A 27,358-nucleotide genomic window follows, 5' to 3' on the forward strand; every position below is an offset into this window, starting at 1 on the left:
AGTCCACAAACATTTCTTCTAAAGCGCATCGTGGGATCCCCCAATGATTTTTGTCCACTTCCGATGCAGTCCTTTTGGACAAGTGCACAAACATTTCTTCTAAAGCGCATCTCTTGATGCAGTCCTTGTGGACAATTATTCGAAAGAACGCAATCAGGCTATTTTAAGTGCAAATTTTGGACAATGAAATTTTACAAAAAAATAGAAAACTAATAAAAAAAACTAAAAAAAAATAGAAAATTAATAAAAAATATAAAAATAAAAAAAATCATCCCCGCTGGGATTTGAACCTGTGCCGATTGACTTTTTCGCTTCCATGGAAGTTCTTTTGAGAAGGTTTTGCAAATTACGAGAATTTTTAATTTTTTCTTGATTTTTAATGGAAAAAATATATTTATACGAAAATATGTGCCGAAAATAAAAAAATAAAAACGATGCATGACATAAAAAAAATATTTTTTTAGAAAAATATTTGATAACAAAATTGTCGCTGGTGAGATTTGAACCTGCGTTTCTTATTTTTTCGTTCATACTAATAAAGAACATCTCGAGAAGCAATTGGAATGTTATTCCTTGGTGTCGTATTACGATCATATCACAAACATTTGAATTGACCTTTCGACGCTTTATGTTCAATGGCGTTTGTGGCTGAGTGTGCTAAGGCGTTCTGTTATGGTGCCAGCAAATCCAGGTTCAACCCCTGGACGGAGCGGAAAAGTTTTTCAAATTGTAAAAATTAGATAATAGGAAAATAATTGTGTAATAAACATATGGATGAAAAAAAGTGAAATTGGTTGAAAAAAAAATTTTTTTTTTCGCTTTTTAAATTTCTTCATTCAAATTAACTTCCAGGGCACAACTTCTAAAGCAATGCAAAGGATCCAAAAAGGGAGTACTTCCGTCCTATGACAAGCCCATGTAAAATTCATTGGAGATGATCCAAGTTTGCACTATTTCCGGATCACAGATTGGGGATCCAAACTACTGTTTTTGGAAGCTCTTTTTTTGCTGGGCACTGTCTAAATATTAGGGCCTCTAATGACATATTTCAGATTTTCACTATCTTATGGCCCGGTTTCTCCGAAATATCGTCGATTTGGTTATATGTTACATTTTGCGTCTGCATTTTGTTCCTGCAATCAGATGCTCTATGTCCCGTTCGTGAACATATTTCACAACGTTTCTGTGGCTCCGGGCACTCGCGAGATATATGACCCGGTGTTCGGCAATTATAACACATTATCTCTTGTTTAGATTTCGTTGCTGAAATTGTTAAATCACCGACATTCACTTCATCCTTCATTTTCCGGTTTGCACTTTTTAACTTTGGGTTGTAGCTTTCGTTATAGCTACTGTAATTAAGAATTATTCTCAAAAGTTCTGAACATGTCGGAAAATTCATAACCGACAAAACGCGCTTCAAATCGTTGTCGTTCACCCCGTTTATAACATATTTTATTAAAGATTGGTCGTCCAATCCACCGGTTCTGGCAATCGATAACATTCTATAGTAAAAATTTTCCGGCGTCTCTCCGTACGCTCGACGCATATTCATTAATTTCATATGAATTTCGGCAACATTAATAATTGAAGGAAATTCTGTTAAAAACACCTCAACGAATTGGTCCCACGAAGAAAAAAATTCTGCACTCGAGTCTATCCACAATTTTGCCATACCGTGTAGTTTTGTTTGCACTGCAAAAAGCAATACGCCGTCATCCCATCCATACGATCGTCTCAGCTGTTCGATACGTTTCGTTGAAACGAAATGGTATTCGTTATACTTTGTGGTAAAGTGTTTGTGTATGTATTCAGCTGCGAAACGTTAGCAGCGCATGGTTTAAAATTCGCTTGTGTAGCTGTTATTCGTTGTGTCGTATGGGTTTGCAATTTGTGTAGACAGCGTCTGTCTCATTCGTCAACCGTTGAAAATTTGAATTTGCCACTTCGTCAGCCCAATAAACGCTTCGTGCCATTCCGCTGCACTGAATTGGTGTTGAGTTATTTCGTTGAACATCACATAGAAACACCACACACCGTCGTATTTGTTTCCCTGACAAAAACGTCGTCAGATGATGTTGCATGAACTTGCATGTTTCGTGGTTCATTATCAAAGCCATGAAAATCCAGAGACGACGTACTCAACGGAGTATTATTTTCTTGATAATTCATGCTTTGAAATGAATTTTCATGCACTGAATTTTGCGTCACTTCTCGAATGATTCTTTCCTTTTCCTCCAATTGTCTTGCATAGAGTCTTTCAATTAAATCAATCTTTTTCCCCGTTGTAGACAATCCAACACTCCGACATTTCTCCTTTAATTCGTCTACTTTACATTTATTTAATGTCTCCATTTTCACTTATTACATTCATCCACTACTACAATAGCGGCGTTTATGAATTTCACAATAATCCGAATTGTTGCATTTGCTCTGCAAAGCCAATTTTCTTTTAACGGGTGTCGTCTTAAATTTACGCTTATAAAACGATTTTATCCCACTTCTGAAACTGTCCTGAGGAGGCCTTTCGAAATAATTATCAATAATCGGAAAATTTAATATAAATGTAAGATTTTATTTCGTGTAGAAATGTATTTGACCGAACTGGTTGAATGTTACACGACAACTACTTTTAAGAAGAAAATCACAAACCGAAAATCAAAAAAGGAATTCAATGATAATGGAACAAAACAGAGTTGCACATATACATACATACAGTAATGATCAATAAGAAAAATTTAAAGGTTCCTATTCACGACAAGGGTTAAAAATATCTACGACTTTTGGACTAGGATACAAGCTTTATATCAGAGAAATGAGTCTTCGGCCTCACGCCAATATTTTTTTCAGTGCATAGATACTATTGAATATTTGATAAAAATTTAAACACTTCAAAAAATTTATAAATATGACCAAATTTATGAAAGTGGACCAAAATGGGCTAAATTCCGTTTGGTCCGACCATCGGACCAAATTTAAAAATTAGAAATCTTTTGGACCAATTGTGGTCCGATTGGACCAAAATGGCAACGCTGACTATGACTTTATTTTTTCCTTTTATTTTGTACGCGTTCTCTATGTCGTTCTCATTTATGTCCATATCTAATTTGTTTGCAATTTTATCTATTGTTTCATCCACACTTATATTCTCATTTTGATGTTGTTTATTTCAATGTTTGTTCAAAATAAATATCTTTTGAACATGAATGCGATAAATATCTTAGAATTGGTCCCTATCATTAGATAGAGATTTGAGACGCATTTGTTTACTTAGGATCGCCATAAAATCATTGTACTAGCTGATAAGAGTGCATGTGTGTGTTATCTTAATGTAACAAAATAGATAAGAGATAGCTGTGTGCGACGATAAGTTGATCTATGCATAGGCAGTTTAGTTGGTAAGTGTATATAAGGAAGAATAGTTTTGTAAATAAATTAGTATCAAAAGTGTACTCGTCTTGTTTGGTAATTAATCCAACAATGTTCTTTCTTATGAGTTTTTGTTCTAATTTGTTTATTATTTCAATTTCATTTATTTTTTTTTTTCTCTTTTTCTTTGTTTTGCATTTGGAGCTCAGAGACTTGGCTGTTTAAGTTTAAAAGGTTTTCGTTTATTTGTGTCCCTTGTTGGTTTTGTAATTGTACATTTATTGATGCAGTGGTGATGCTGGCTAGATTTTGCACCATTATTTGCATTGGATCGTTCTCCACATTTATTTGTTTTTGGGTTGGTAAACGTTTTGTTGAATCTTCAACGTTTTGTTGAATCTTCAACAAATTGAACGTCGCTGTAATCTTCTTCGTTTAGTTTTTGTTTTTGTGTACTAGTTTGTTCTGATGTAGATATTACCACTTCATATGCAGTATTTGAGTTTTTTCTTTCTCTCCATTTCATACTCGCATACGACGACGATCCACAAACAATATGCTTATCTTTTACATTTAAACCGCATTGGCCACATATTGGAAGATTGACTGCAGGACTTGCCATCGCGTTAATATACGAATAAATATTTAACGTTTTTTTTTTGTTTTTTTTTTTCGAAATAAAAAGAAACTATCATCGCATTTGATTAAATTTAATATGTTTTCCGGAGCGATTTTTCTTTTGGAAATCGCTCCCGCTCCGGGTTTTAAAAATATCGCTCCCGCTCCGCCAAAAAAGGGTTCGCTCCGAATCCCTAAGGATCCTTACTTTCACAAACAATCGTCATTGATTTAGGTTTACCTCTAGTTTTGACCAACATATATAAGGAATGCGATATACAACTACGTTCTGACTTTAGCCATAGCCTGAACTTGCATTAGCGAGGTCAACACATTGTAGTTGGCGATTTGAACGCTCACGATGTCGTTTGGGGACCCAATACCACAAACTCCAATGGTTCCAAATTGGAAGAATTTGCAAATGATAATGGGTTGGTTATTTTGAATAATGGTTCGCCCACGCTATTAAGTACACGGCACACACTAACGTTGGTGGACGTTTCCATGTGCTCTTCCGATGTTGCCTGTCCTTAATTGGCAGCGACTGCCTTTACCAGAAGTAGGAGATGATTTCCCAATAATTATTACGAATAAAGCTCCAATAGACGAGAAAATATTTTTTCCGCGTTTCCTGGATTGAAAAGCTGATTGGAAAACATTTCCTCTATATGAAAAGGATCGGCAAATGTTAACAGGGAAGCATCGCAAATTAAGAGGTTATCAGCAAATCACCAGCGACCAGTTTGGTTTACCAGTTTCATATCAATGCTGATTGGTTTGAGGAAAAAGTTGTGTAGAACATTAAAAAAACACGTAATAGGCTCAATTATATTGATTATAAAAGAGCTTGTGGAAAAGTTAAAAAATAATGCAAAGTAGCGAAAAGAGAAACTTGATCAAAATTTCTTAATTCTCTCTTAAATGAGTTCGCCTTGCCCTGGTGTTCAATCAGCTCTGATAAACCCTGTAAACAATAGCTTATTAGAAACAAACAAAGTTTATCTTTAGACAGTATTAATGACACAAATCTTTTTCCTGAACTTGTTTCACGTATTGACGTAAAAGAATTTGATGAAACACTTCACTTGTTAAAAGGTTCCACTCCAGCCCTAGACAAACTTGCATATGTATTCTTACATATGCTAAAAACTCTCCATTATTTCTCATAAAGAGAATTTGTAACCTATATACCAAAATTCGTTGTACGGGTATTTATCCTCACGATTGGAAATTGCCCATCCTATCTCCTATCCCAAAGAAAGGGAAAATCCTGCGCGACTTGAAAGTTAAAGACCGATACCCTTGATTCTAGTGCTATCTAACATTTTGGAAAAGATAATTGCCTACAGGTTTATGCGCTTCGCCAACCACACATTTTCTAAACTGCAACATGCCTTCTTGCCCGGTCTTGGCACACACTTTTTGCCATCGTTTGGAATATGTGCTATGCTCAAACCTTGTCGAAGGAAAACTTAGAATATAAAGCCATTTTCAATACGAGACTCTACTATAAAACATCGCCGGTTTTATGCACTGTTTCCAGCCACTACCATGAAAACACATCCTTACTGAGTTAAGATGTCACATTTCCAATGATATAGGCCCGAGTTCACTACATTGCTGCTTTAATTACTTCTTGCATCCAGAAAGTGCATATGATCTTTGTTACCCGGCACCTCTTTTTATATTATGTAAATTTATTCTATATAATATGTATATTCTTATACTTGATTTTTATCTTCAATATGTATAGTATTTACCTGATACTTACATACAATTCCGTAAGTGCCCTCTCCTATTCTGTTAAGCTTTTCAAACTCTGTAACAGCCCGGCATCTCCCATGCTAGAATTTAGAAAAGGTGAATACCACATACATATATTGTCCAATTCTAACATTACCACATCGCGTTCCCTGATTTCAATTGGTTCCCCTGTTTTTATAGATATCAAATATCCTTTGCGTGTCACAGGAGCTACCGGGTCAACTTCTGAAAAGATTCATAATTATATCATGCACTTGTGCAATTTTAATTTATACCAATAATACAATACCTTTGTTCATTCTGCATAAAATAAGAAACGAATTCTGCATAAAATACAAACGAATACTTCCGAGTTGTTTACTTATTTTTGTACGGTTTTCCAGACACCACAATCATTGTGAAGCGACGTCGCTAATTTTCGATAATAAAGAAAAGCTGAAATAACAGGTTGACACATACATTGCAAAATCGTAAAAATACGCTTCTTATACGTCCTCCAGATTATAAGTTTTTCCGGGCGGAATGTGTGTTTTGCGATTTACAGACTACCAGTTATTCCGGACGACAGTGATCGTGTCAAACATATCCCATATATGGTGCACACAATAAGTTAAGTCCGAAGGCATAATCGATACTGCTGCATGTTTATGGGATCGATAAAACATTTACCGATTATTTAGTAATCGCCGACAAGTCGTATCGATCCGACACACTGTAAGATTCTTTACAAACACCGACATTCCGTCCGGAATAACTTATAGTCTGTAATGCGCTTTACACTATATCAGTTATTCCGGACGACAGTGCTCGTGTCGAACATATCCCATATATTGTGCACATTATAAGTTAAGTCCGAAGGCATAATCGATACTGCTGCATGTTTATGGGATCGATAACACATTTACCGATTATTTAGTCATCGCCGACAAATCGTATCGATCCGACACACTGTAAGATTCTTTACAAACACCGACATTCCGTCCGGAATAAAGGTAGGTACTATGTTCGGTTTCCGAAGCGAAATCCCATACAAAACCAAAAATGCGAAAAACTACCGAAATATTTTTTCATTTGTGGTACTTTGTTTTTTTTCGAGTTGAAAAACTGACATAACGTGCATAGTCCCTAATTAGGTCGGCTTTAAATCCTTCCATATGTTGAGATTAGTTAGTTTCAAAACATGGCGCCATTTGTAATGTGAATTAAGAAATAATTGATTTATTCAAATGATTTGTGTTAAATTAGAATACAAAAGTGGTTCGCGTTGTTATTTAAAAATGCAATTAGATTGACGAAATAAAAATAACGGAGTGCTATATGTATATAACATATATAACAGCATCTGGTTCTGTAGCCGTTTCTGCCACAGTAGCATCTGCCCTCACATCCCTGACACCCACAATTGCAGCCACTACATCAGCTACAGTGAACAACTCCAACATAGCACCCTCAACACCTGCCACGACCACAGTGGCTGTGACCGCAAATATTGTATTGCAACAACCAAATACAACGGCCGCCCAAGTAGTGAGTGATCCCATTGGGGTGGCAGCAAATACTACTCCAACATTAGCCACTATTACTAATTCTTCAAATGCAATATCGACTGTTGCTGCCGTTAGTAATACAAATGCAATACTAATGCAATGGTGGTTTCACAATCATCCACAATAGTATCACCAGCAGCTGGATCGAATGTTGTTGTTCCCACCACTACAATGGCTTTAGCAGGAGCTACCGTGGGACTTAAGTCTGGTCCAGATATTACAATGACATTGAACCGTATAAATACGGCAGAGAATGAAGTTGATGTGGAGGAATGTTTACCAGGTGATGTTGTTAAATTGGATTTTGCTGGCGAAGAAGTGGCTGGGTGAAATTTTACCCCTAAGGAATGTCTTCTAGGAGTTTCCAATCGGCGACCGGTGCCCGTTGGAAACTCCGCCTATTACAACAGTACCATCATCGCTTCAGCCATCAGCAACAATAGCATTCCATCAGCGTCATATTGTAGAGATACAACCAGGCCACCATTTATCATCATCCCCTGCTAATTTAGAATTGACTAATGTTATGCAACATAATGTTTGCACAGAACACGAAGAAGTAGAAGACGCTAATTTTCATAATACTGCAGATGTAATCGATGAAGATTTCTTTTTTAAAATATGCTTACAAACGATTTCGTCTTATCTCTGTAAACCCAGTGCTTCTACATTCAACACCCATTTTTTACAAAGAAATGAATTGTATTTTTTTTTATTATTTTACCGCTCCTCGTAATTGCTCCCTTTTCCATTTGTTAAGCGAGCTCGTTTTTGTGTGTAAGAGGCGTAAATGAATGAGAACTGAACAAAAGAAAAGTTAATGCAATTTTAATTTTTAATGGAAACAACATGAAAGCTAAATATGAGAAATGATAATTAAAAATTTTTAAATATAATAGCTCATTCACATTAGGCTCGAAATCTACTAAAAGTAGATTTGAAATCCCTTTTTTACAAGGCAAATGACAGTTGAAATCTAGTTAACGTAGATTTTGGAAGTGTAATGTGAATGAGGTATAACAATATTAATGAAAGAAAGCTGATAATCCAGAAAAGAAAACATTGTGTTCTAGGGTCTTTAATTAGTGTATAAATGTACAAATTAATAAAAAATCATAATAAAATTATAATCGAACTTGTTTTATTTTTATATACCGGGGTATAGGTAATTGGGTGGTCTTATACGTTTTATACTTTTTAATATAAAATTAGTAAATTTTTCTGAACAAAGTTATATCCAAAATAAATGTTTATAGCAAATAATTAAATAATTTTTATTTAAGTAGCAAAATAATTTTCTTGTATTCATCATTTGTCCAAAATGATTGCGATAGGCTGGAATGAAACGATTTAATTTCGTCGTGGCTTTTAAATTTCAGTTAGCGGCATTCTTGCATTTTATCAATTCAAAACACTGGTTGAATTTCATAACGTGACTGAAATAGTTATTGGAACTTGTACATTGGGAGAGTATAACATCCTTCAGTAAACCAGCCAATTGCTTCTCAATGTATTAATTTCAGTCAACGAAGAGTCTGGTATAGAACACTAACATCCCTTTGTGACGAAATATAAGTCGGGAACAGTGACTTTGGCTTAGGAACTACCCTTGAACTTGAGTTATGGGCTTAAGTTGGTTGTTCCCCCCGATGTAACAACATTGGCAAATGAAATGGCGTTATTATACTTTGTGGGAACCGTGGTGGTGACCACTGGATTTGAAATTGCTGGTGAGGCGGCAACAGCATGGTATTGCAATGCGATTGTGTAGATATTGTGGACACCAACGAATTAAGTTTGTTGATGAATGAGTCCATTGCTGCTCATGATGTAAAAGTTAGCATAACACCGGAATTATATGTTTTTTTGATGTGCGTTACAAATTGACGGTATCCATTTGGAAAAGCTGAAGAAGACAATGTACCACATGTTGTAAAAGCTGTTGCAGAATGTGGTAAGACACCAGGGGTAGAGCGGCTGGAGCTTTATTCTTAACAATTATTAGTGTCCAGTGCTGTATGAGATTTTTTTGCAAAACAATCCAAAAACTGGTAGAAAAACACTTTTCAAAACAATTATCATGAATGCGTGTATGTAAACAACCAGCTGCTGCGTATGTAAAGGGTGATTCTTTTGAGGTTAGGATTTTCATGCATTAGTATTTGACAGATCACGTGGGATTTCAGACATGGTGTCAAAGAGAAAGATGCTCAGTATGCTTTGACATTTCATCATGAATAGACTTACTAACGAGCCACAACGTCGAATTTTCAGTGAATGGGCCCTAGAAAAGTTGGCAGAAAATCCGCTTTTTTATCGACAAATTTTGTTCAGCGATGAGGCTCATTTCTGGTTGAATGGCTACGTAAATAAGCAAAATTGCCGCATTTGGAGTGAAGAGCAACCAGAAGCCGTTCAAGAACTGCCCATGCATCCCGAAAAATGCACTGTTTGGTGTGATTTGTACGCTGGTGGAATCATTGGACCGTATTTTTTCAAAGATGCTGTTGGACGCAACGTTACGGTGAATGGCGATCGCTATCGTTCGATGCTAACAAACTTTTTGTTGCCAAAAATGGAAGAACTGAACTTGGTTGACATGTGGTTTCAACAAGATGGCGCTACATGCCACACAGCTCGCGATTCTATGGCCATTTTGAGGGAAAACTTCGGAGAACAATTCATCTCAAGAAATGGACCGGTAAGTTGGCCACCAAGATCATGCGATTTGACGCCTTTAGACTATTTTTTGTGGGGCTACGTCAAGTCTAAAGTCTACAGAAATAAGCCAGCAACTATTCCAGCTTTGGAAGACAACATTTCCGAAGAAATTCGGGCTATTCCGGCCGAAATGCTCGAAAAAGTTGCCCAAAATTGGACTTTCCGAATGGACCACCTAAGACGCAGCCGCGGTCAACATTTAAATGAAATTATCTTCAAAAAGTAAATGTCATGGACCAATCTAACGTTTCAAATAAAGAACCGATGAGATTTTGCAAATTTTATGCGTTTTTTTTTAAAAAAAAGTTATCAAGCTCTTAACAAATCACCCTTTATAAGTAAAAATAGTATGACATTTGGCGATGTTGTCAATTAAATTGCGGAGAAATAAACGTGGAATAGCTCCAAAATAGCTGTTTTCTTCGTTCGAAATGTATTGTCAACACTCTCAGTTTTCAACGCGAAAGAATGGTTAAGTGAAGTATTTTTCGTGCCAACAAACATAGTACCCACCTTAACTTATAGTTTGTAAAGCGCATTATGCGCTTTACAGTTATTCCGGACGACAATGTCCGCGTCCAAGTTTTCGATTAAAATCGTACGCATTGACCACACTGCAATTTTTGTTTGACAGACCAATGAAAAAATCGATAGCAGAAATCGATATGATATCGATAATTTTTATAAACAATAACAGGCTTAAATCTACTTTAGTACAAGTGGTCCGATTGGTCAATTTTTGGCCAGCGTGTAGACTTTTCGATTCTAATTCTATGGAAAATTAACAAATATATAAAAAAAAGATTTTCAGATGTCGATATCTCGTAAAATTGGGCTTTTCCGACAAATTTTTTACTTTACATTTTCGATTTAAAATCCCTTCTCCTACACTCAAAGAAAAATTTGTCTATTTTTAACAACTTGTTCTATAGTAGATTTGTTCCCAATAACATTGAGGAGAAAATTGTGAAGCTGTTATGCCTCAATTTGATAAATATTCAGATTTTTGGGTAAATACTATAGCTATTCATAAAATATTGTTTTAATTGTGTTACGATAGCCTCTAAGTTAATCTTTTTATTTGTTTCAGCCAAACTAAACCATGTTTTAGTATAATGTATGAGTGTAAATCGGGCGAAAGCTATATATGGGAGCTATATAAAGTCTGAACGGATTTCAACCGAATTTGGCATGCATAGTAAGAATACTATTTCTACTCCATTGGGAAATATTCATGTAAATCGGAGTTAGTGTAATCCACCAATTTTGAGATCCAAAACAGAGTTTGCTCTGCTGGGTCAGTATTCTCATTTCCTTGCAAAAGTCTTGTCTTGGTATTTATGAGATTGGTTAACTGTTGATATAGACTTTCAATATACATTGTGTTTACAAACTTGGGTTGAAGATGCATGGCATCATGCAAGTTATTCTTAAGAAAAGTCGATTCCAGTCTCGTATCTTCTTTTAAGCCATTTAATTCAGAGTTTTAAAATGAGCATTCTCATGATCCATGGTCACATATCCCAATAAACATAGGATGAGCGTTTTTCAAATGCAACAACTTTTCACTTTGAGGGTAAATATAATTTTCAACATAAATTCAACTTGACTTGACATAGCTCATCTCCAATACATCTTCAAATTGTTTGCGAATTACTTCCAATTTGCCAAAATGTTGACGAAATCTTTGAAAATGTGTTGAAGATAATATGAGAAAACTTTGACAAAACACTACCCTAAAATGCAACGAAAAAACCATGTGGTTTTCAATACTTATTTGTGCAACGAAGTTCGTAGTCAATTGCAAGAAATAAAAAAATGGAAAATTTTAGACAAATACCCTGCCAACATTTTTTGAATTTGGGGACTCTTTTGAGAATCCCCACTACGTCGAAAACAATCATATACGACATCAAAAACTCGTCGGAAAAGCGCCGTCACTATTGAGAAGTTGTACCACGCCAAGTTACTACAAAAATGTTTCGCATGAGTGCAATTATTAGGTGCCTTTATAGATCAATTTAGAACGACGCCAATAAGGGACCCTCCAAACAATCAGAAAAAGTGCATTTTAAGATAGTTGTAAAAGAATCATTGTGGTCGAGTAAAACACGTTTGTTTAGATATTTATTAATTTGATTAAACATTTACAAATTCTTAAAAATATAACATTTATACCACTATCACATTACATTTAACATAATTTTTGGCATTAATGATGATGTTGAGTTACAAGTAGCGAGTTACATGTTGCTGCGTCTATCAACCAGTGTTTTTATTCCATGGAGGCAGCGTGTCTGTAAAATATCTGAAAAACAATCACTTTATTCCATTTGGAAAATCACCAAATTGTTCACCAATATACCTTTCACAATTTTAAGCGTATAATCTATGTTTTCAGAACTTTATTTTCGTTTTCATTTAATTAAAATATAACAAGCTGGTTGCGCTTGGCGTTTCACAAAAAAAAATGGCTTTTTTAACAGTAGGGATGGCAAATTACTTGCATGTACTTTTTGATGTACCTTTTCATGATGGTTGAAGTGACATTTACGAGTCTGTGGTAACGATGAGGTTGAAATGGAACTTTGAAATGCTGGCAGGGTAACCAAATAGTTTATAAAAATAGGTAAGTGAAAATAAAAAATGAAATAAAACTTTAAGGAAGTCACTAAATGTATATATCTTTGAAGAAAACTAAAATTATGGATTCTACGTTCTTGAAAACATTAAAAAGTTCATATGCTATTATCAGTTTAAAATGGATATATTGTGACTTCCTTCTGCTGGAAATCAATTCTAACACGCGGCCCAGTACGTTCCTAATTTCAAATTGCCCGCATGTTAATAAAAGGAAGGAACCAAAAGGAAGGAAATCGAATTATCAATGCAAAAGTGTTTACTAATAATGTTTAAGATATTTAAAGTTTTGTTGTTTGTTTTTTTTTTCTTTGTTCTTATTTGTTGATATGTTTAATAAGATTATTATTTATCAATTGGTATTGTAGTGTAGTGTATTATTACATATTTTATTTTGATGAAAATGATTAAATTATACAAAATTCGTAGAATTTTGGCTTTGACTTTCAATTTGAAGTGGGGATATCATTCATACAAATTTAGGTTGAAGAGTATTTGCAACGATGGTAATTTTGAATTTGACTCGCATCGAAAATTGTTTGACAAATTATTGAGTAGCGATGCATTTCAATTTGAGGATAACACTTGAGATATTATTGCTAATGTGTTGAATTTTACTGTTGAGGGTAATGTCTGGTTTTTGTTGAGAACGCGATTTTCTCAACAATTCCTCAACTTGAATATTACCCTAATCCTTTGAAAAAATGTTTGAAAAATTGTTGAAATTTAGCATTTTTCAAACGTTTGTGTTTATTGGGATGGTTCTAAACGTGGTGCCATTGTTAAACAAGAACATAGGTACGCAAGGCATATTAATTAAAGGTAAAGTCATGCAATCAGGTGACTAATATCGACATTCATCTTGTCAAAGTCTTTGTTTACGTTTAGTAGGTTTGTTAACATTCTTTGTGTACATAAATATTGCTTTTATTTACATTGTGTTGTTTGTATGGGTTTAGTTTTATGAAACTTTTCGCCTACGTGTTAGAAACTGGGGAGAAAAATAAAAGAGCTTTCTTGAAAAACTGTTAAATATAATTATCTAAATTTACAAAAAGGTCCAAACGTTCAACAATACAACAACACTACACATACACAAAATGTCAATTTAAGTGACCTGTCATTTCAGTTTGACTTTCTAAATATCATGGGGTGTACACACGTTTGCTCGTGACTTTACCTTTAATTAATATGCCTTGATAGGTACGGGAGAACTGCTTAAAAACTCAAAGTGTAGGAGTTCTCCAATAGTTGGTCAGAAATAAAGATTGTGATGTGAGAAATGAAGAACGAGGAAGACCAACAAAAAAGTTTGAAGATGCTGATATTGAATGGAGATGACACCTTAAGTCAAAAGCAAATGGTAGCAATTTTAAATCTTGCCCGACAAACAATGGGAAAGATTCAAATAATGGATTGATATAAATTATCGTATTTATTTTGTGTGCAAAAAAGGTCTTAATTTCCATTTGATGCCAATTGGACTCTATATTTCAAATTTAAGGCAATGTCTGTCCTATGTTTAATAAATAAAATAATTATATAAATACCCATCACAATATGAGCAGCTACCATGTTATGTGCGTCTATAGCGGCGTTTGACATGGCTGTCCGGCTGACTACGGCGATCTCCATGGGTGTGGGACTCAACCCGCCTACATCAAACCCAGAGCACTAACATCGAACGAGTTTGAACATACACAAATATAAAACAACGCGACTTACGACTATCTCGAGCGGAAAAACATTCATACAGAGGTCTTGGTGTTGTGACCTCACGCTTGCCCTCCCAACCATGACCCAAAACACTCCATTTTAGTCAATATCATATTTCTTTGGGCCCCTGATACCACACACACACAATTTTTCTCACACAATTATTTCATACCTCGGCCCCCCCAATGACCCAAAAATCACCAACACAACATTTTCTTAACAACAGATCAAGACATTAAAATTTTTATTATTCAAAACAACAAAAATAGTGATAAAAGACAATGAAATAACACTTCTTTTCCTCTATGCACCTAATATTGAATTTTGTTTAACAATGTAGTTCAATCAAATGTTATGAAGAAAGATATCTTTGTAACTACCTCTTGGCACAATCTCCAGGATGACCCAGATTCAGAACCTTGTTCAAATGGCCTATTCTTCGCCACTAATTTACTCTAAAGAAATCTAGTAAAAGAGCTCTCTTAAAAGAATCAGTCTGCGGCTCAAAAAAAACTTCGCAGTACCAAAACAAATACAAGTATCCTGAAATCCTACCACCCAAAGCCTAATCACTCAATAAAGATATTTTTCCCCTTACAAAATCGCTATCTTAACAATTATATACTTAATTCTAAACTTTACTTTAAATTCCTACTTTAATCAATTATAACCAAAGCTTTCTCTTAATCTTTTTTTTTGTATTATTTTATCAGTTTTTTATATCAGTTTTTTTTTTCTTTTCTTTTCAGGTTTAAAAAATTCTAACTCCAGTATTCTTATTTTTTTTTTTAAATCATTAGCATTCAGGTGTGGAAGACACAATTTTCTACCTCAGGCCTATGGACGGACATCACACAATACTGGTGAGACACAGATTTACCTGTTACATTAGTATTTATTCCGTTTGTAATCGACTTGTTTTCCTTTGCAGGTTCACGCTGGTATTTAACTGGTGATCTTACTTCACAGCAACGGTTAGAAATTGAATTTAGCTGATCGGTGATGTCCAATAATGGTGTGTTCAATCTTTTTGATGCCACAAATGATCTCGCCTTTTGATGAAGTTTATACTTAATATATTCCAAAATTGCTTCACACCAAAGGAGCCGGTTACTGGATAATTCCTCGCAATAAGGTCATGCACTGGCCTTCACAGTCGTCCTTTAAGGCCAGTGCTGTCTCACCAATTTGATAAAATTATACCTATCACCATTCAACCATATTTACACTAATTAACTTTTTATGCTACGAGTTGTTAATGCACAAAATACTCACAATAATAAACGTTAGAAAGATATGTATTTCAAAAACAAAAACACCACTTTTCTATATTAAGCTTTCTTTTAATGGATGAACACAGATCGGTATAATGTCTTCCTTGTTCGGTTTGTTAATGTCGATTTTCCCGCAGTCAATGTTTATATACCCCCTGTTTTTCCCCGCCAAATGCCAATTTTCCAATATCCCCCATTTTTTCACAACCCCCTTTTTGTTTTATTTTCTTCGGCATTACCAGTCCCAAACAAAGTACAGGGTTGGTTCAGTCAATCGTGAATCGTTCAAATTAACGGACAATTATCCATTATAAAACCAATTAGAATTTATTTGAATGGTAATAAGATTAGTTGTACAAACAATCGCACAATCAAAATTACATTTTGTTAATATTTTCCGAGCTACATTTTTGCAAAAATCTTATAGCAGGTTGAAATTGATTGGTTATGGGTGGAAGGTTCAAAAATCGACAAAACGACAATAATTAATACATTTTTCTGATTTAAATGGATACTTTTGATTAATTTGCAGCTAAATTTACGTCGGCGGCGACTGAAATCAGCGCGAGACTCGCGGCTTTATTTTCTGCTCCTACTGTTCCAAAACTCCACCCAACAACTCGATGGTGAGCATTTTACCATAGGCAATGTACATCGATTTGATAGTGAATCCCATCTTCAACATTTATACAAATAGCCCTCCAAATTGCTTGTTTTTAACAAATTTTCCCATAGGTTTGAAGCGTTAAACTGAAATTTAGTTTGAAAAGTTTTTGCTACTATGTTTAGAAATCGTTGATAACGCCTTGACTTCTACTGTTGAGGATAATGACTGTTTTCTTGTCTTCCGAGCACACGATTTTCTCAACAATTTACCAAATTGAATATTACGATAATCTTTGAAAAATTGTTAAAATTTAGTATTTTTTCACGCGTTTGTGTTTATGTGGTAGTTGGAGGTACAACCACTCTGTTCACATTTGAACCATGTGTGAACTCAAGTCCCCCTCACCACTACGCCAACGAACACGTCATACCCATCCACCGCCATACGTTCTTGTTTAGCCATGCGCCCACATGACTATACCTGTCAGCCTGGCCTTGTGGCCAATCACACTTCCGCCATTATACTACACACATCACATCGCCACATAAGCCAAAAATCAATTCTTTTCTTTATAGAAAAGAAATTGCATTTTCGCCTCAAATAAAGCCACAAATAAACTGGCCCATTCACCAAAATCGTCCACCAAATGAAATCTGGCCGCCAAATAAATACAGGCAGGCGAATTTCAATTGTGACCCCATGGCCGTAGTCATTTCATACCGCCTGCCGGCAGCCATGCACATAGGCCTAGGTATAGCCTGCAACAACCAACAGTCTTCAGTATATGTATTTATGGATAAAGGCCGGTACTCTGTTCGGTTTTCGCGTTGAAACTCCATACAAAACCAAAAATTTGCGAAATTTTTTCCATTTGTGATACTTTGTTTTTTCGTGTTGAAAAACTGACGTTTATAGCACGGCGCCATTTGCAATGTGAATTAAGAAATAATTTATTTATTAAAAACTATTTGTGCGGGTTTATAAATCAAACACGGACCCTATTTTTGTTCCGAAACTATACAAAGGATCAAAGGAATAGCAGATCAATTGCCCAAGGAAAAATAAAATGTTATTTTGTAAACACAAGCAACAACCACCAACTTAATCCAATATCGCTCCCTGTAAAATAGCGCTCCAAGCTACCTAAAAAACGCCGCTTTCTATGTGCGAAATAATGGTTTCCATAAAAATTTTTCGCAAGAATGAACATAGTACCGGCCTTAAGTAAAGAAAGTTCAAAGTCGGACGGAGCTCATTGTATTATACCCTTCGACACATTGTGGACCAAAACTATTGAAGCCATCTCAAATCCTTTAAATTTTTTATTTATAATTTTTTAGACAATTTCGCAACAATGCATTCATGATTCATCAGTCGATATATATGTATTAGAGGTATAGGAACATTTGAGCCATTTTTACAAATTTTTTAGTTATATTTGCTATAGAAATAAAATTTTGAGAAAATTTGTTATAGAAATAAAATGCTGACCAAAATATGTATAGAAATAAAATTTAAAGAAAAATTTCTATAGATATAAAATGTTGACAAAATTTTCTATAGAAATAAATTTTTGAAAAAATTATCATTAAAAACAAATTGTTGAAAAAAAAAAATTATAAAGTAAATAAAATTTAGCAACATTGTCTGAAGAATTAAAATTTTGTAAAATTTTCTATAGAAATAAAATTTTGCAAAATTTTATATAGAAATAAAATTTTGACAATTTTTTTTATAAAAATAAAATTTTTACAAAATTTTCTATGGAAATAAATTTTAAAAAAAAATCTGGCAATATTCGCCATATCCCTGCCAATACTTCAAAGTTCCATTTCATCCTTATCGCTACCACAGACTCGTAAGTGACACCGCAACAATCGCCAACTGTGATGGGGGGAAGCGTATGAAAAAGTATGAAATATACATGAAAGTATTTTGCCATCACTATTGTTACAAGAGCCATTTTATATTTTGTGAAACACCAAGCGCAACTAGCTTCTTATAATTTATTTAAATAAAAACGATAATGAAGTGCTGAAAACATAGTTATTTCGCTTAAAATTGTGAAAGGTATATTGGTGAACAATTTTTGACTTTCCAAATGGAATAAAGTGATAATTTTTTCAAATATTTTTCCAGACACACTGCCTCCGTTGACAATTAACACGCTGGCTGATAGACGCTGCAACATGTAACTTGTAACTCAACATCATTCTTTTATAAATGCAAAAAATTATGTTAAATGTGATGTGATAGTCGTACAAATGTAATATTTATATGAATTTATAAATGTTTAATCAAATTAATAAACATCTTAACAATCGTGTTTACTTGGCCACAATGATTCTTTTCCAACTACCTTAAAATTCACTTATTCTGATAGTTTGAAGGGGCTCTTATTGGCGTCGTTCTAATTTATTACAAACGGCACCTAATAATTGCACTCATGCGATACTTTTTTTGTAGTAACTTGGCGTGGTACAACTTCTCAATAGTGACGGCGCCTTTCCGACGAGTTTTGGATGTCGTATACGATTGTTTTCGACGTGGTGGGGATTCTCAGAAGCGCCGTCAAATTCAAAAAAATGTTGGCAGGGATGTATATCGTTTTAAAATAATTAAAAAAAATAAAATTGATTGTTCGAAATATTTCAAATAAATTGTTTTGATGGTGGACATTAATATTGTTACGTTTTTAATTACACGACAATTAAAATACTGTTGGTTTCAATAACGTTAATCTACAATTTATTTACTATGACTTTACCCTGCCAGCATTTCAAAGATCCATTTCATCCTCATCGCTACCACAGACTCGTAAGTGACACTGCAACAATCGCCAAATGTGATAGTATTTTGTCATCACTATTCGCATGAAAGTATTTTCCATCACTATTGTTACAAGGGGCATTTTATATTTTGTGAAACACCAAGCACAACTAGCTTCTTATAATTTATTTAAATAAAAACGATAATGAAGTGCTGAAAACATAGTTATTTCGTTTAAAATTGTGAAAAGTATATTGGTGAACAATTTTTGACTTTCCAAATGGAATAAAGTGATAGTTTTTCAAATATTGTTCCAGACACGCTGCCTCCATTGGGAATAAAAGCAATGGCTGATAGACGCTACAACATGTAACTTGCAACTTGGAACTCAACATCAATATTTTATTAATGCACAAAAATATGTTAAATGTGATGTGATAGTCGTATAAATGTTATATTTATGAGAATTTACAAATGTTTAATAAAAATAATAAACATCTAAACAATCGTGTTTTACTTGACCACAATGATTCTTTTACAACTATCTTAAAATGCACTTTGTCTGATTGTTTGAAGGGGCTCTTATTGGCGTCTTTCTAAATGTATGCAGAAGGGCACCTAATAATTGCACTCATGCCATACTTTTTTGTAGTAACTTGGCGTGGTACAACTTCTCAATAGTGACGGCGCTTTTCCGAGGAGTTTTGGATATCGTATACGACGGTTTTTGACGTAGTGGAGTTTCTCAGAAGCGCCCCCAAATTCAAAAAATGTTGGCAGGGTACACTAATTCACTTTACAATTCGTTCACACTGATGTTATTCGTTTGACGCTTTAATTAAGACTGACTCGTTTTTTTTTTTTTTTTTTTTTTTATTTAAGTCTATAGATACAATATCCTTACAGACTAATAATAATACTACATAACATATATACAACAATAAAAAAATGGGAAATATATTATAAATTATCATTCATTCATTCAAATAAAGAATCATTTTACGTTTTAGCATTTTTCTATCCTCAGAAAGATTAATAATATGATAATACTTATTAAAATCATCACATAGGTGGCGAAGAGAATCATTATTTGCAAACTCTCTTTGGAAGTAAGTTATACTTAATAAACGGAAGTTCCTTGTTGGTCTAAGAGGTACAGTTAGACTAATACGACTCAAAATAAAACTCGAAATAATTTTCCCATGTATAATATTCATAATAAACATGATATTTAACATTTTTCTTCGACTAATTAATGACGGAAGTTTAATTTGTTCAAGTCTATATTTGTATGAAGGTAGTGTAAGATATGTCCATCCTCGTTTTCTCAGGCAAAAAATAAGGAATTGTTTTTGAACTGATTCAATTTTATCCGAATATATTTTATAAACGGGGTCCCATCCCTGCCAACATTTTTTGAATTTGGGGGCGCTTCTGAGAATCCCCACTACGTCGAAAACAGTCGTATACGATATCCAAAACTCCTCGGAAAAGCGCCGTCACTATTGAGAAGTTGTACCACGCCAAGTTACTACAAAAAAGTATCGCATGAGTGCAATTATTAGGAGCCCTTCTGGATACATTTAGAAGGACGCCAATAAGAGCCCCTTCAAACAATCAGACCAAGTGCATTTTAAGATAGTTGTAAAAGAATCATTGTGGTCAAGTAAAACACGATTGTTTATATGTTTATTAATTGTATGAAACATTTATAAATTCTCATAAATATAACTTTTATACGACTATCACATCACATTTAACACATTTTTATGCATTAATAAGAGATTTATGTTGAGTTACAAGTTGTAAGTTAAATGTTGTAGCGTCTATCAGCCAATACTATTATTCCCAATGGATGCAGCGTGTCCGGAAAAATATTTGAAAAACTATCACTTTATTCCATTTGGAAAGTCAAAAATTGTTCACCATATACCTTTCACAATTTTAAGCGTAATATCTATGTTTTCAGAACTTTATTTTCGTTTTTATTTAAATAAAATATAACAAGCTGGTTGCGCTTGGCGTTTCACAAAAAATAAAATGGCTCTTCTAACAGTAGTGATGGCAAAATACTTTCATGTACATTTTGTACTTTTTGATATACTTCCCCCATCACAGTTCGCGATGGTTGTGGTGACATTTACGAGTCTGTGGTAGCGATGAGGATGAAATGGAACTTTGAAATGCTGGCAGGGATATAACTGAGCCATATTCTAGGGTAGTACGAACAAGAGAAATGTACAGACTTTTGGTGACACAGTGATCATCAAATTCTTTACACCATCTCTTCATGAAACCAAGCGAGCTGTATGCTTTATTAATCATCATAGTTAAATATTGTTTAAAATTTACTGCCTGTTTCTGTATGTCGAACAAGCTCTATCGATCGACTGAAATGCGTAGAAACAGCTGATTTTTGGTTATAAATTCAGCTGTTTGTTTCCATTTCAGTCGATCGATAGAGCTCGTTCGACATACAGAAACAGGCTATTAATCTATTATCTAAAAGAATACCAAGATCAAGAAAAGTCTCAACCCTATCAAGTTCACGACTGTAAAGAAAGTAACTAGTATCAATGCGTTTAACTCTATAAAATGACATATGCTTACACTTTGAGATATTTAATTTCATCAAATTTATATCACACCACACTAAGAAATTGTCAAGATCAGACTGTAATAGAGTTTGGTCAATAGGGTCATTAAATGAATAGAAGATTTTGACATCATCAGCATACATTAATACATGTGCATTTTTAATCACAAAGGGTAAGTCATTTATAAAGATTGTAAAAAGGACAGGTCCAAGATGACTACCTTGAGGAACTCCAGATATTACATCAAATTGATTAGAAAAAACATTCCTAAATCTCACTTTCTGAATACGTCCTATTAAATAGGAACTGATCCACTTTAACAAGGAAGAAGAGAAGCCAAGTTGTTGTAGTTTTCGTAATAAAGGGTGATTTGTTAAGAGCTTGATAACTTTTAAAAAAAAAAACGCATAAAATTTGCAAAATCTCATCGGTTCTTTATTTGAAACGTTAGATTGGTCCATGACATTTACTTTTTGAAGACAATTTCATTTAAATGTTGACCGCGGCTGCGTCTTAGGTGGTCCATTCGGAAAGTCCAATTTTGAGCAACTTTTTCGAGCATTTCGGCCGGAATAGCCCGAATTTCTTCGGAAATGTTGTCTTCCAAAGCTGGAATAGTTGCTGGCTTATTTCTGTAGACTTTAGACTTGACGTAGCCCCACAAAAAATAGTCTAAAGGCGTCAAATCGCATGATCTTGGTGGCCAACTTACCGGTCCATTTCTTGAGATGAATTGTTCTCCGAAGTTTTCCCTCAAAATGGCAATAGAATCGCGAGCTGTGTGGCATGTAGCGCCATCTTGTTGAAACCACATGTCAACCAAGTTCAGTTCTTCCATTTTTGGCAACAAAAAGTTTGTTAGCATCGAACGATAGCGATCGCCATTCACCGTAACGTTGCGTCCAACAGCATCTTTGAAAAAATACGGTCCAATGATTCCACCAGCGTACAAACCACACCAAACAGTGCATTTTTCGGGATGCATGTGCAGTTCTTGAACGGCTTCTGGTTGCTCTTCACTCCAAATGCGGCAATTTTGCTTATTTACGTAGCCATTCAACCAGAAATGATCCTCATCGCTGAACAAAATTTGTCGATAAAAAAGCGGATTTTCTGCCAACTTTTCTAGGGCCCATTCACTGAAAATTCGACGTTGTGGCAGGTCGTTCGGCTTCAGTTCTTGCACGAGCTGTATTTTATACGGTTTTACACCAAGATCTTTGCGTAAAATCTTCCATGTGGTCGAATAACACAAACCCAATTGCTGCGAACGGCGACGAATCGACATTTCACGGTCTTCAGCAACACTCTCAGAAACAGACGCAATATTCTCTTCTGTACGCACTGTACGCATTCGTGTGGTTGGTTTAATGTCCAATAAAGTAAACTGAGTGCGAAACTTGGTCACAATCGCATTAATTGTTTGCTCACTTGGTCGATTATGTAGACCATAAATCGGACGTAAAGCGCGAAACACATTTCGAACCGAACACTGATTTTGGTAATAAAATTCAATGATTTGCAAGCGTTGCTCGTTAGTAAGTCTATTCATGATGAAATGTCAAAGCATACTGAGCATCTTTCTCTTTGACACCATGTCTGAAATCCCACGTGATCTGTCAAATACTAATGCATGAAAATCCTAACCTCAAAAGAATCACCCTTTACTCCGAAACCCACTTGGCCATCCAATTTGGAGCCATCAGTGTAGAAATCTATATATCTTTTATTCCCCGGGGTCCGTGTACACCACGCCTCACTGTTGGGAATTAGAGTCTCAAACTTTTTGTCGAAAAGTGGACTCGCCAAAGTGTAATCCACTACGTGAGGCACATCTGGCATTATTTTGAGGACCGAACTGTGACCGTAAATTTTTTCCGACTACAGCGATAGCTCGCGCAACCGCACAGCCGTTGTTGCAGCTGACTGTTTGGCCAAAATGTCTAAAGGCAATAGATGCAGTATGACATTAAGGGAGTTTGTTCCTGTCTTGCTGAATGCACCTGAGATACACAAGCACGCCATATGCTGAACTTTGTCTAAACTTGTCGGCTGGTGAAGTGCCGGCCACCAGACTACAACACCATATAGCATTATAGGTCTAACCACTGCCGTGTATAGCCAATGTACAATTTTTGGTTTTAGTCCCCACTTTTTCCCTATTGCCTTTTTGCACGAGTATAAAGCTACCGTTGCTTTCCTCGCCCTTTCTTCAATATTAAGCTTAAAGTTCAGCTTCCTGTCCAAAATAACGCCAAGGTATTTTGCACACTCCCTAAAGGGAATTTCAACACCCCCTAAGGAAATGGGCCTAACCGTGGGAGTTTTGCGATCTTTGCAGTACATGGCTATTTCTGTGTTTGCAGGATTTACCCCAAGACCATTATCTTTCGCCCATTTCTCAGTCATCCGGAGGGCTCTCTGTATAATATCTCTAACTGTTGATGGGAATTTTCCCCTGACTGCTAGCGCCACATCATCTGCGTATGCCACCACTTGTATCCTTTCTTTTTCTAGGGAAACCAGAAGGTCGTTTATAGCAACATTCCAAAGAAGAGGTGATAGAACTCCTCCTTGAGGAGTGCCTCTGTTTACATACCTTTGTATGTTTGCTTGTCCTAGTGTGGCTGAAATGCGTCTCTTCCTTAGAAGTTCGCCTAACAGCCTAAGTATACCTGGATCAACTTTCAGAGTTGTCAGTCCTTTTAATATCGAGCTCGGATGGACGTTATTGAACGCCCCTTCGATGTCTAGAAATGCCACGATTGTGTATTCTTTGACAGATAGTGAGCTTTCAATAAAGCTGACTAGTTCATGTAATGCGGTCTCAGTAGACCTGCCTTTCGAGTATGCATGTTGTCGTTTCGAGAGCAAACTTGAATCGACGCTAGTTCTAAGATAAATATCTATCATCCTCTCCAGAGTCTTAAGTAGGAATGATGATAAGCTGATTGGTCGGAAATCCTTCGCATTCGAGTGAGAGGCTTTTCCCGCTTTAGGTATGAAAACGACTTTTGATTCTCTCCACTTTTGTGGAATATATGCTAAGTTCATCCTATATATATCGCCGACAACCACGGGATAATTCTGTCAGCCACCGCTTTTAACTCCGCCGGAGTAATTCCATCAGGTCCGGGGGATTTGAATGATCCAAAGCTATTTAACGCCCATTTTATTCTAGATTCTGATACAATTTCCTCGATAGGAAACGACCGCTGAGCCACTGTGGCACCGCCAGTGCATGGTTCAACCGTCTGATTTCCGGGAAAGTGTGTGTCCAATAGTACCTCCAGCGTCTCCTCACTGGACGTTGTCCAATTGCCCTCCGATGTTTTATTGAAACCTGGAGCGGAGCTCGTGGATGCTAGCACCTTCCGTAGTCTGGAAGCCTCGGACGTATTCTCAATGCTGCTGCAGTAATCATTCCAAGAGTTATGCTGAGCCTTTCTCAGTTCTCGCTTGTATCCTCTCAGATTCTTCTTGTAAGCGTCCCAATCCACAGGAGCTCTGGTGGACTTTGCTTTGTTAAAGAGCTTCCTGCACGATTTCCTCATATTACCGAACTCCGTAGACCACCATGGTGGTCGATTTTCCCCCCTTGGCTTCCCTCTAGGGCATGCAGCTTTCAGTGAAATGTTGAAGGCCTTAGTAGTCCTCTCCACTGCGTGTTCGATAACTTGCACAGTGCTCATATTTGTCTCTGGTATTTCCGGTATCATCATATTGAACGATTCCCTATACCTATTCCAGTCAGCTTTCCTAACATTTGGCGGAAATATGGTCTTGGTGGTATGAACATCAAATTTGAAACTGATGTAGCGATGATCTGAGAAGCTGTGTTCACTTAAAACATGCCACTCAGATATCATTTCATTCAGTTCTTGCGAGGCCAAGGTGATGTCCAACACCTCTTGCCTGTTTTTAGTGACAAAGGTTGGGGCATCTCCATTGTTGCAAACTACCAGATTAGTACGCAAAATAAACTCTATTAGCGACTCTTCCCTTGCATTAGTATCACTACTTCCCCATATACTATGATGCGCATTCGCATCGCATCCCATAATGAGTTTCGTCTTTGTTTTCAGTGACTCCTCAACTAAGGTCTTAACGGCACATGGAGGCATCTCCCTGTCATATCCCATATAGTGATAAGTGATATGACTAGAGAACTTCTATGTCTGTGCAATCATACGCTTTCTCCACATCAACACACATTCCCATTACATGCATTGATCTTGACTTCAGATCGGCCACAAAATTTATAAGGTCGTTTATGCACATAGCTGTTGAATCATGGGGTCTAAAGGCATAATAACGTTCAGGCAGCTCATTAATCTGAGTTTTCAGCACACCTTCTATTAATTTGACATGTACACTCAGAAGCGAAATCGGTCCGAAATTTTCAATTTTGGTGGCATCTTTGTTCTTCTTTGGTACCGGCGTTAAAAGAATTCTCCTCCAGGAATCTGGGGGTCCTCAAAAAGCTTCTTCAGGATTTCAAAAAACGCATTTCTGTCTGAGTCCTTTAAATTAATTATCATTTCATAAATTATCTTATCAGCACCAGCTGCATATCTAAGATTTCTTCATGGCTGAACAAGAAGGTTAAATCAGGGGCCCATATGATTACAATTTTTTTTATTTCGACAAAATTTTAAGATGTCAAAATCATATGTTTATGGTGATTGTAGCTCTCCAAATGACACTGCATAGCAAATGCATCTCAAACAAACTCGCGCATTCATAGCTGGAGAATTGTTCAAAGATGACTTGAGTATCTTGATAACATATTCCAGACCCAAAATACCACGCACATCAGTTTTTAAACTGCATCATAAACTGTTTTTGTTAATAGATGGCGAAGATCCATTTGACTGACTTCCATTCTTAACTTTGGTGGGTATTATAGTCTTATTTGTCTCATATCGGCGTTCTTCGGATGAATTATCCACTTCACAATCAAAGTTGAATTACACACCATGCGTCAATCCGTGCGTTGATGGAAGGGTTGATTTTTTCTGTTTGCGGCAGACTTCGTGCTTTTGATTTCAAAGAGAAATTTCAACTCTTCAATCATCGGACGCATTTAACGCATTGAACGCATGGTATGTAATTCTACCTTCACTCATAGGTGACGCAATTAAATTTGAACCTTTATTTTTCTCTGGATTTTAATTATTTTTTCAGGACAATTGAAAGAATAAATAATTGCCACTTTAACCAATGCCATACGATTCTATTATCAGCTGATTTTGACTTCTTAAACAACATATTGAAATTTGTTGTTTTTGTTATCGTGATTCAACCTCCTTATTCAGCCATGGATTTCTTGATCTAATGAACGATTCAAAATCACAAACTCCGAATTGAGGTATTGGGTCTTTATTTTCAAAATCACTTGAGAGCGGCGGCGGGATGTCAATGGGAGCAGTTTCTGTCACCATATTGACAAAACACTCTTTCTGTTTCTCATTCCAGATATTATTTATATATTTTTTTCCTTACCAAATTTCCTCACGTTCTTTACTGTATCCCAAATCTCCTTCGGAGAGACAGCCGAGGAGCCTTCAGAGAAAAAAGCTTGAAAATTCGATTTCTTTAAAGTTCCAATATAGTTCATCAATTCATTGTCAGCCGTAATCCAATCTTGACAGTTCTCATCAGTCCTGTAGCGATGATACTTCAATCTAAGAGCATTGCGCCTTCGAAATAATCTTGAGGCCTCGGCGTCCCACC

General features: G+C 35.7%; 1 protein-coding gene and 3 long non-coding RNA genes across 4 annotated transcripts in view; 2 read left to right on the forward strand and 2 right to left on the reverse strand.

The window, feature by feature from the left end:
• The window catches only part of Cdc2rk (cyclin-dependent kinase 10), a 75,658-nt gene extending 69,467 nt beyond the window's left edge, over nucleotides 1–6,191 (reverse strand). Inside the window, exons 1-3 of the mRNA XM_075298279.1 lie at nucleotides 6,041–6,191; nucleotides 5,888–5,976; nucleotides 5,759–5,831 (exon numbers count right to left, since the gene is read on the reverse strand). Of these exons, the coding sequence (XP_075154394.1) occupies nucleotides 5,759–5,831; nucleotides 5,888–5,976; nucleotides 6,041–6,080 (202 nt within the window). The 5' untranslated portion in view covers nucleotides 6,081–6,191. The remainder of the gene's footprint in view (nucleotides 1–5,758; nucleotides 5,832–5,887; nucleotides 5,977–6,040) is intronic.
• A 5,922-nt stretch (nucleotides 6,192–12,113) lies between these two features.
• On the reverse strand, nucleotides 12,114–12,622 carry LOC142228016 (uncharacterized). The gene is made up of 2 exons (XR_012720041.1): nucleotides 12,385–12,622; nucleotides 12,114–12,327 (listed from the first exon to the last, which is right to left on the reverse strand). It is a non-coding gene; the product is annotated as an uncharacterized LOC142228016 (long non-coding RNA).
• Nucleotides 12,623–14,248: 1,626 nt separating this feature from the next.
• Nucleotides 14,249–15,691, forward strand: LOC142229194 (uncharacterized). The gene is made up of 2 exons (XR_012720355.1): nucleotides 14,249–15,238; nucleotides 15,307–15,691. It is a non-coding gene; the product is annotated as an uncharacterized LOC142229194 (long non-coding RNA).
• Nucleotides 15,692–16,751: 1,060 nt separating this feature from the next.
• LOC142229937 (uncharacterized) lies at nucleotides 16,752–18,597 on the forward strand. Its single transcript, XR_012720534.1, has 3 exons — nucleotides 16,752–17,650; nucleotides 18,111–18,326; nucleotides 18,396–18,597. It is a non-coding gene; the product is annotated as an uncharacterized LOC142229937 (long non-coding RNA).
• Nucleotides 18,598–27,358: the final 8,761 nt, after the last annotated feature.

This window comes from Haematobia irritans, chromosome 3 (genome assembly GCF_050003625.1).
Source record: "Haematobia irritans isolate KBUSLIRL chromosome 3, ASM5000362v1, whole genome shotgun sequence".
In the NCBI taxonomy this organism is placed as follows: domain Eukaryota; kingdom Metazoa; phylum Arthropoda; class Insecta; order Diptera; family Muscidae; genus Haematobia; species Haematobia irritans.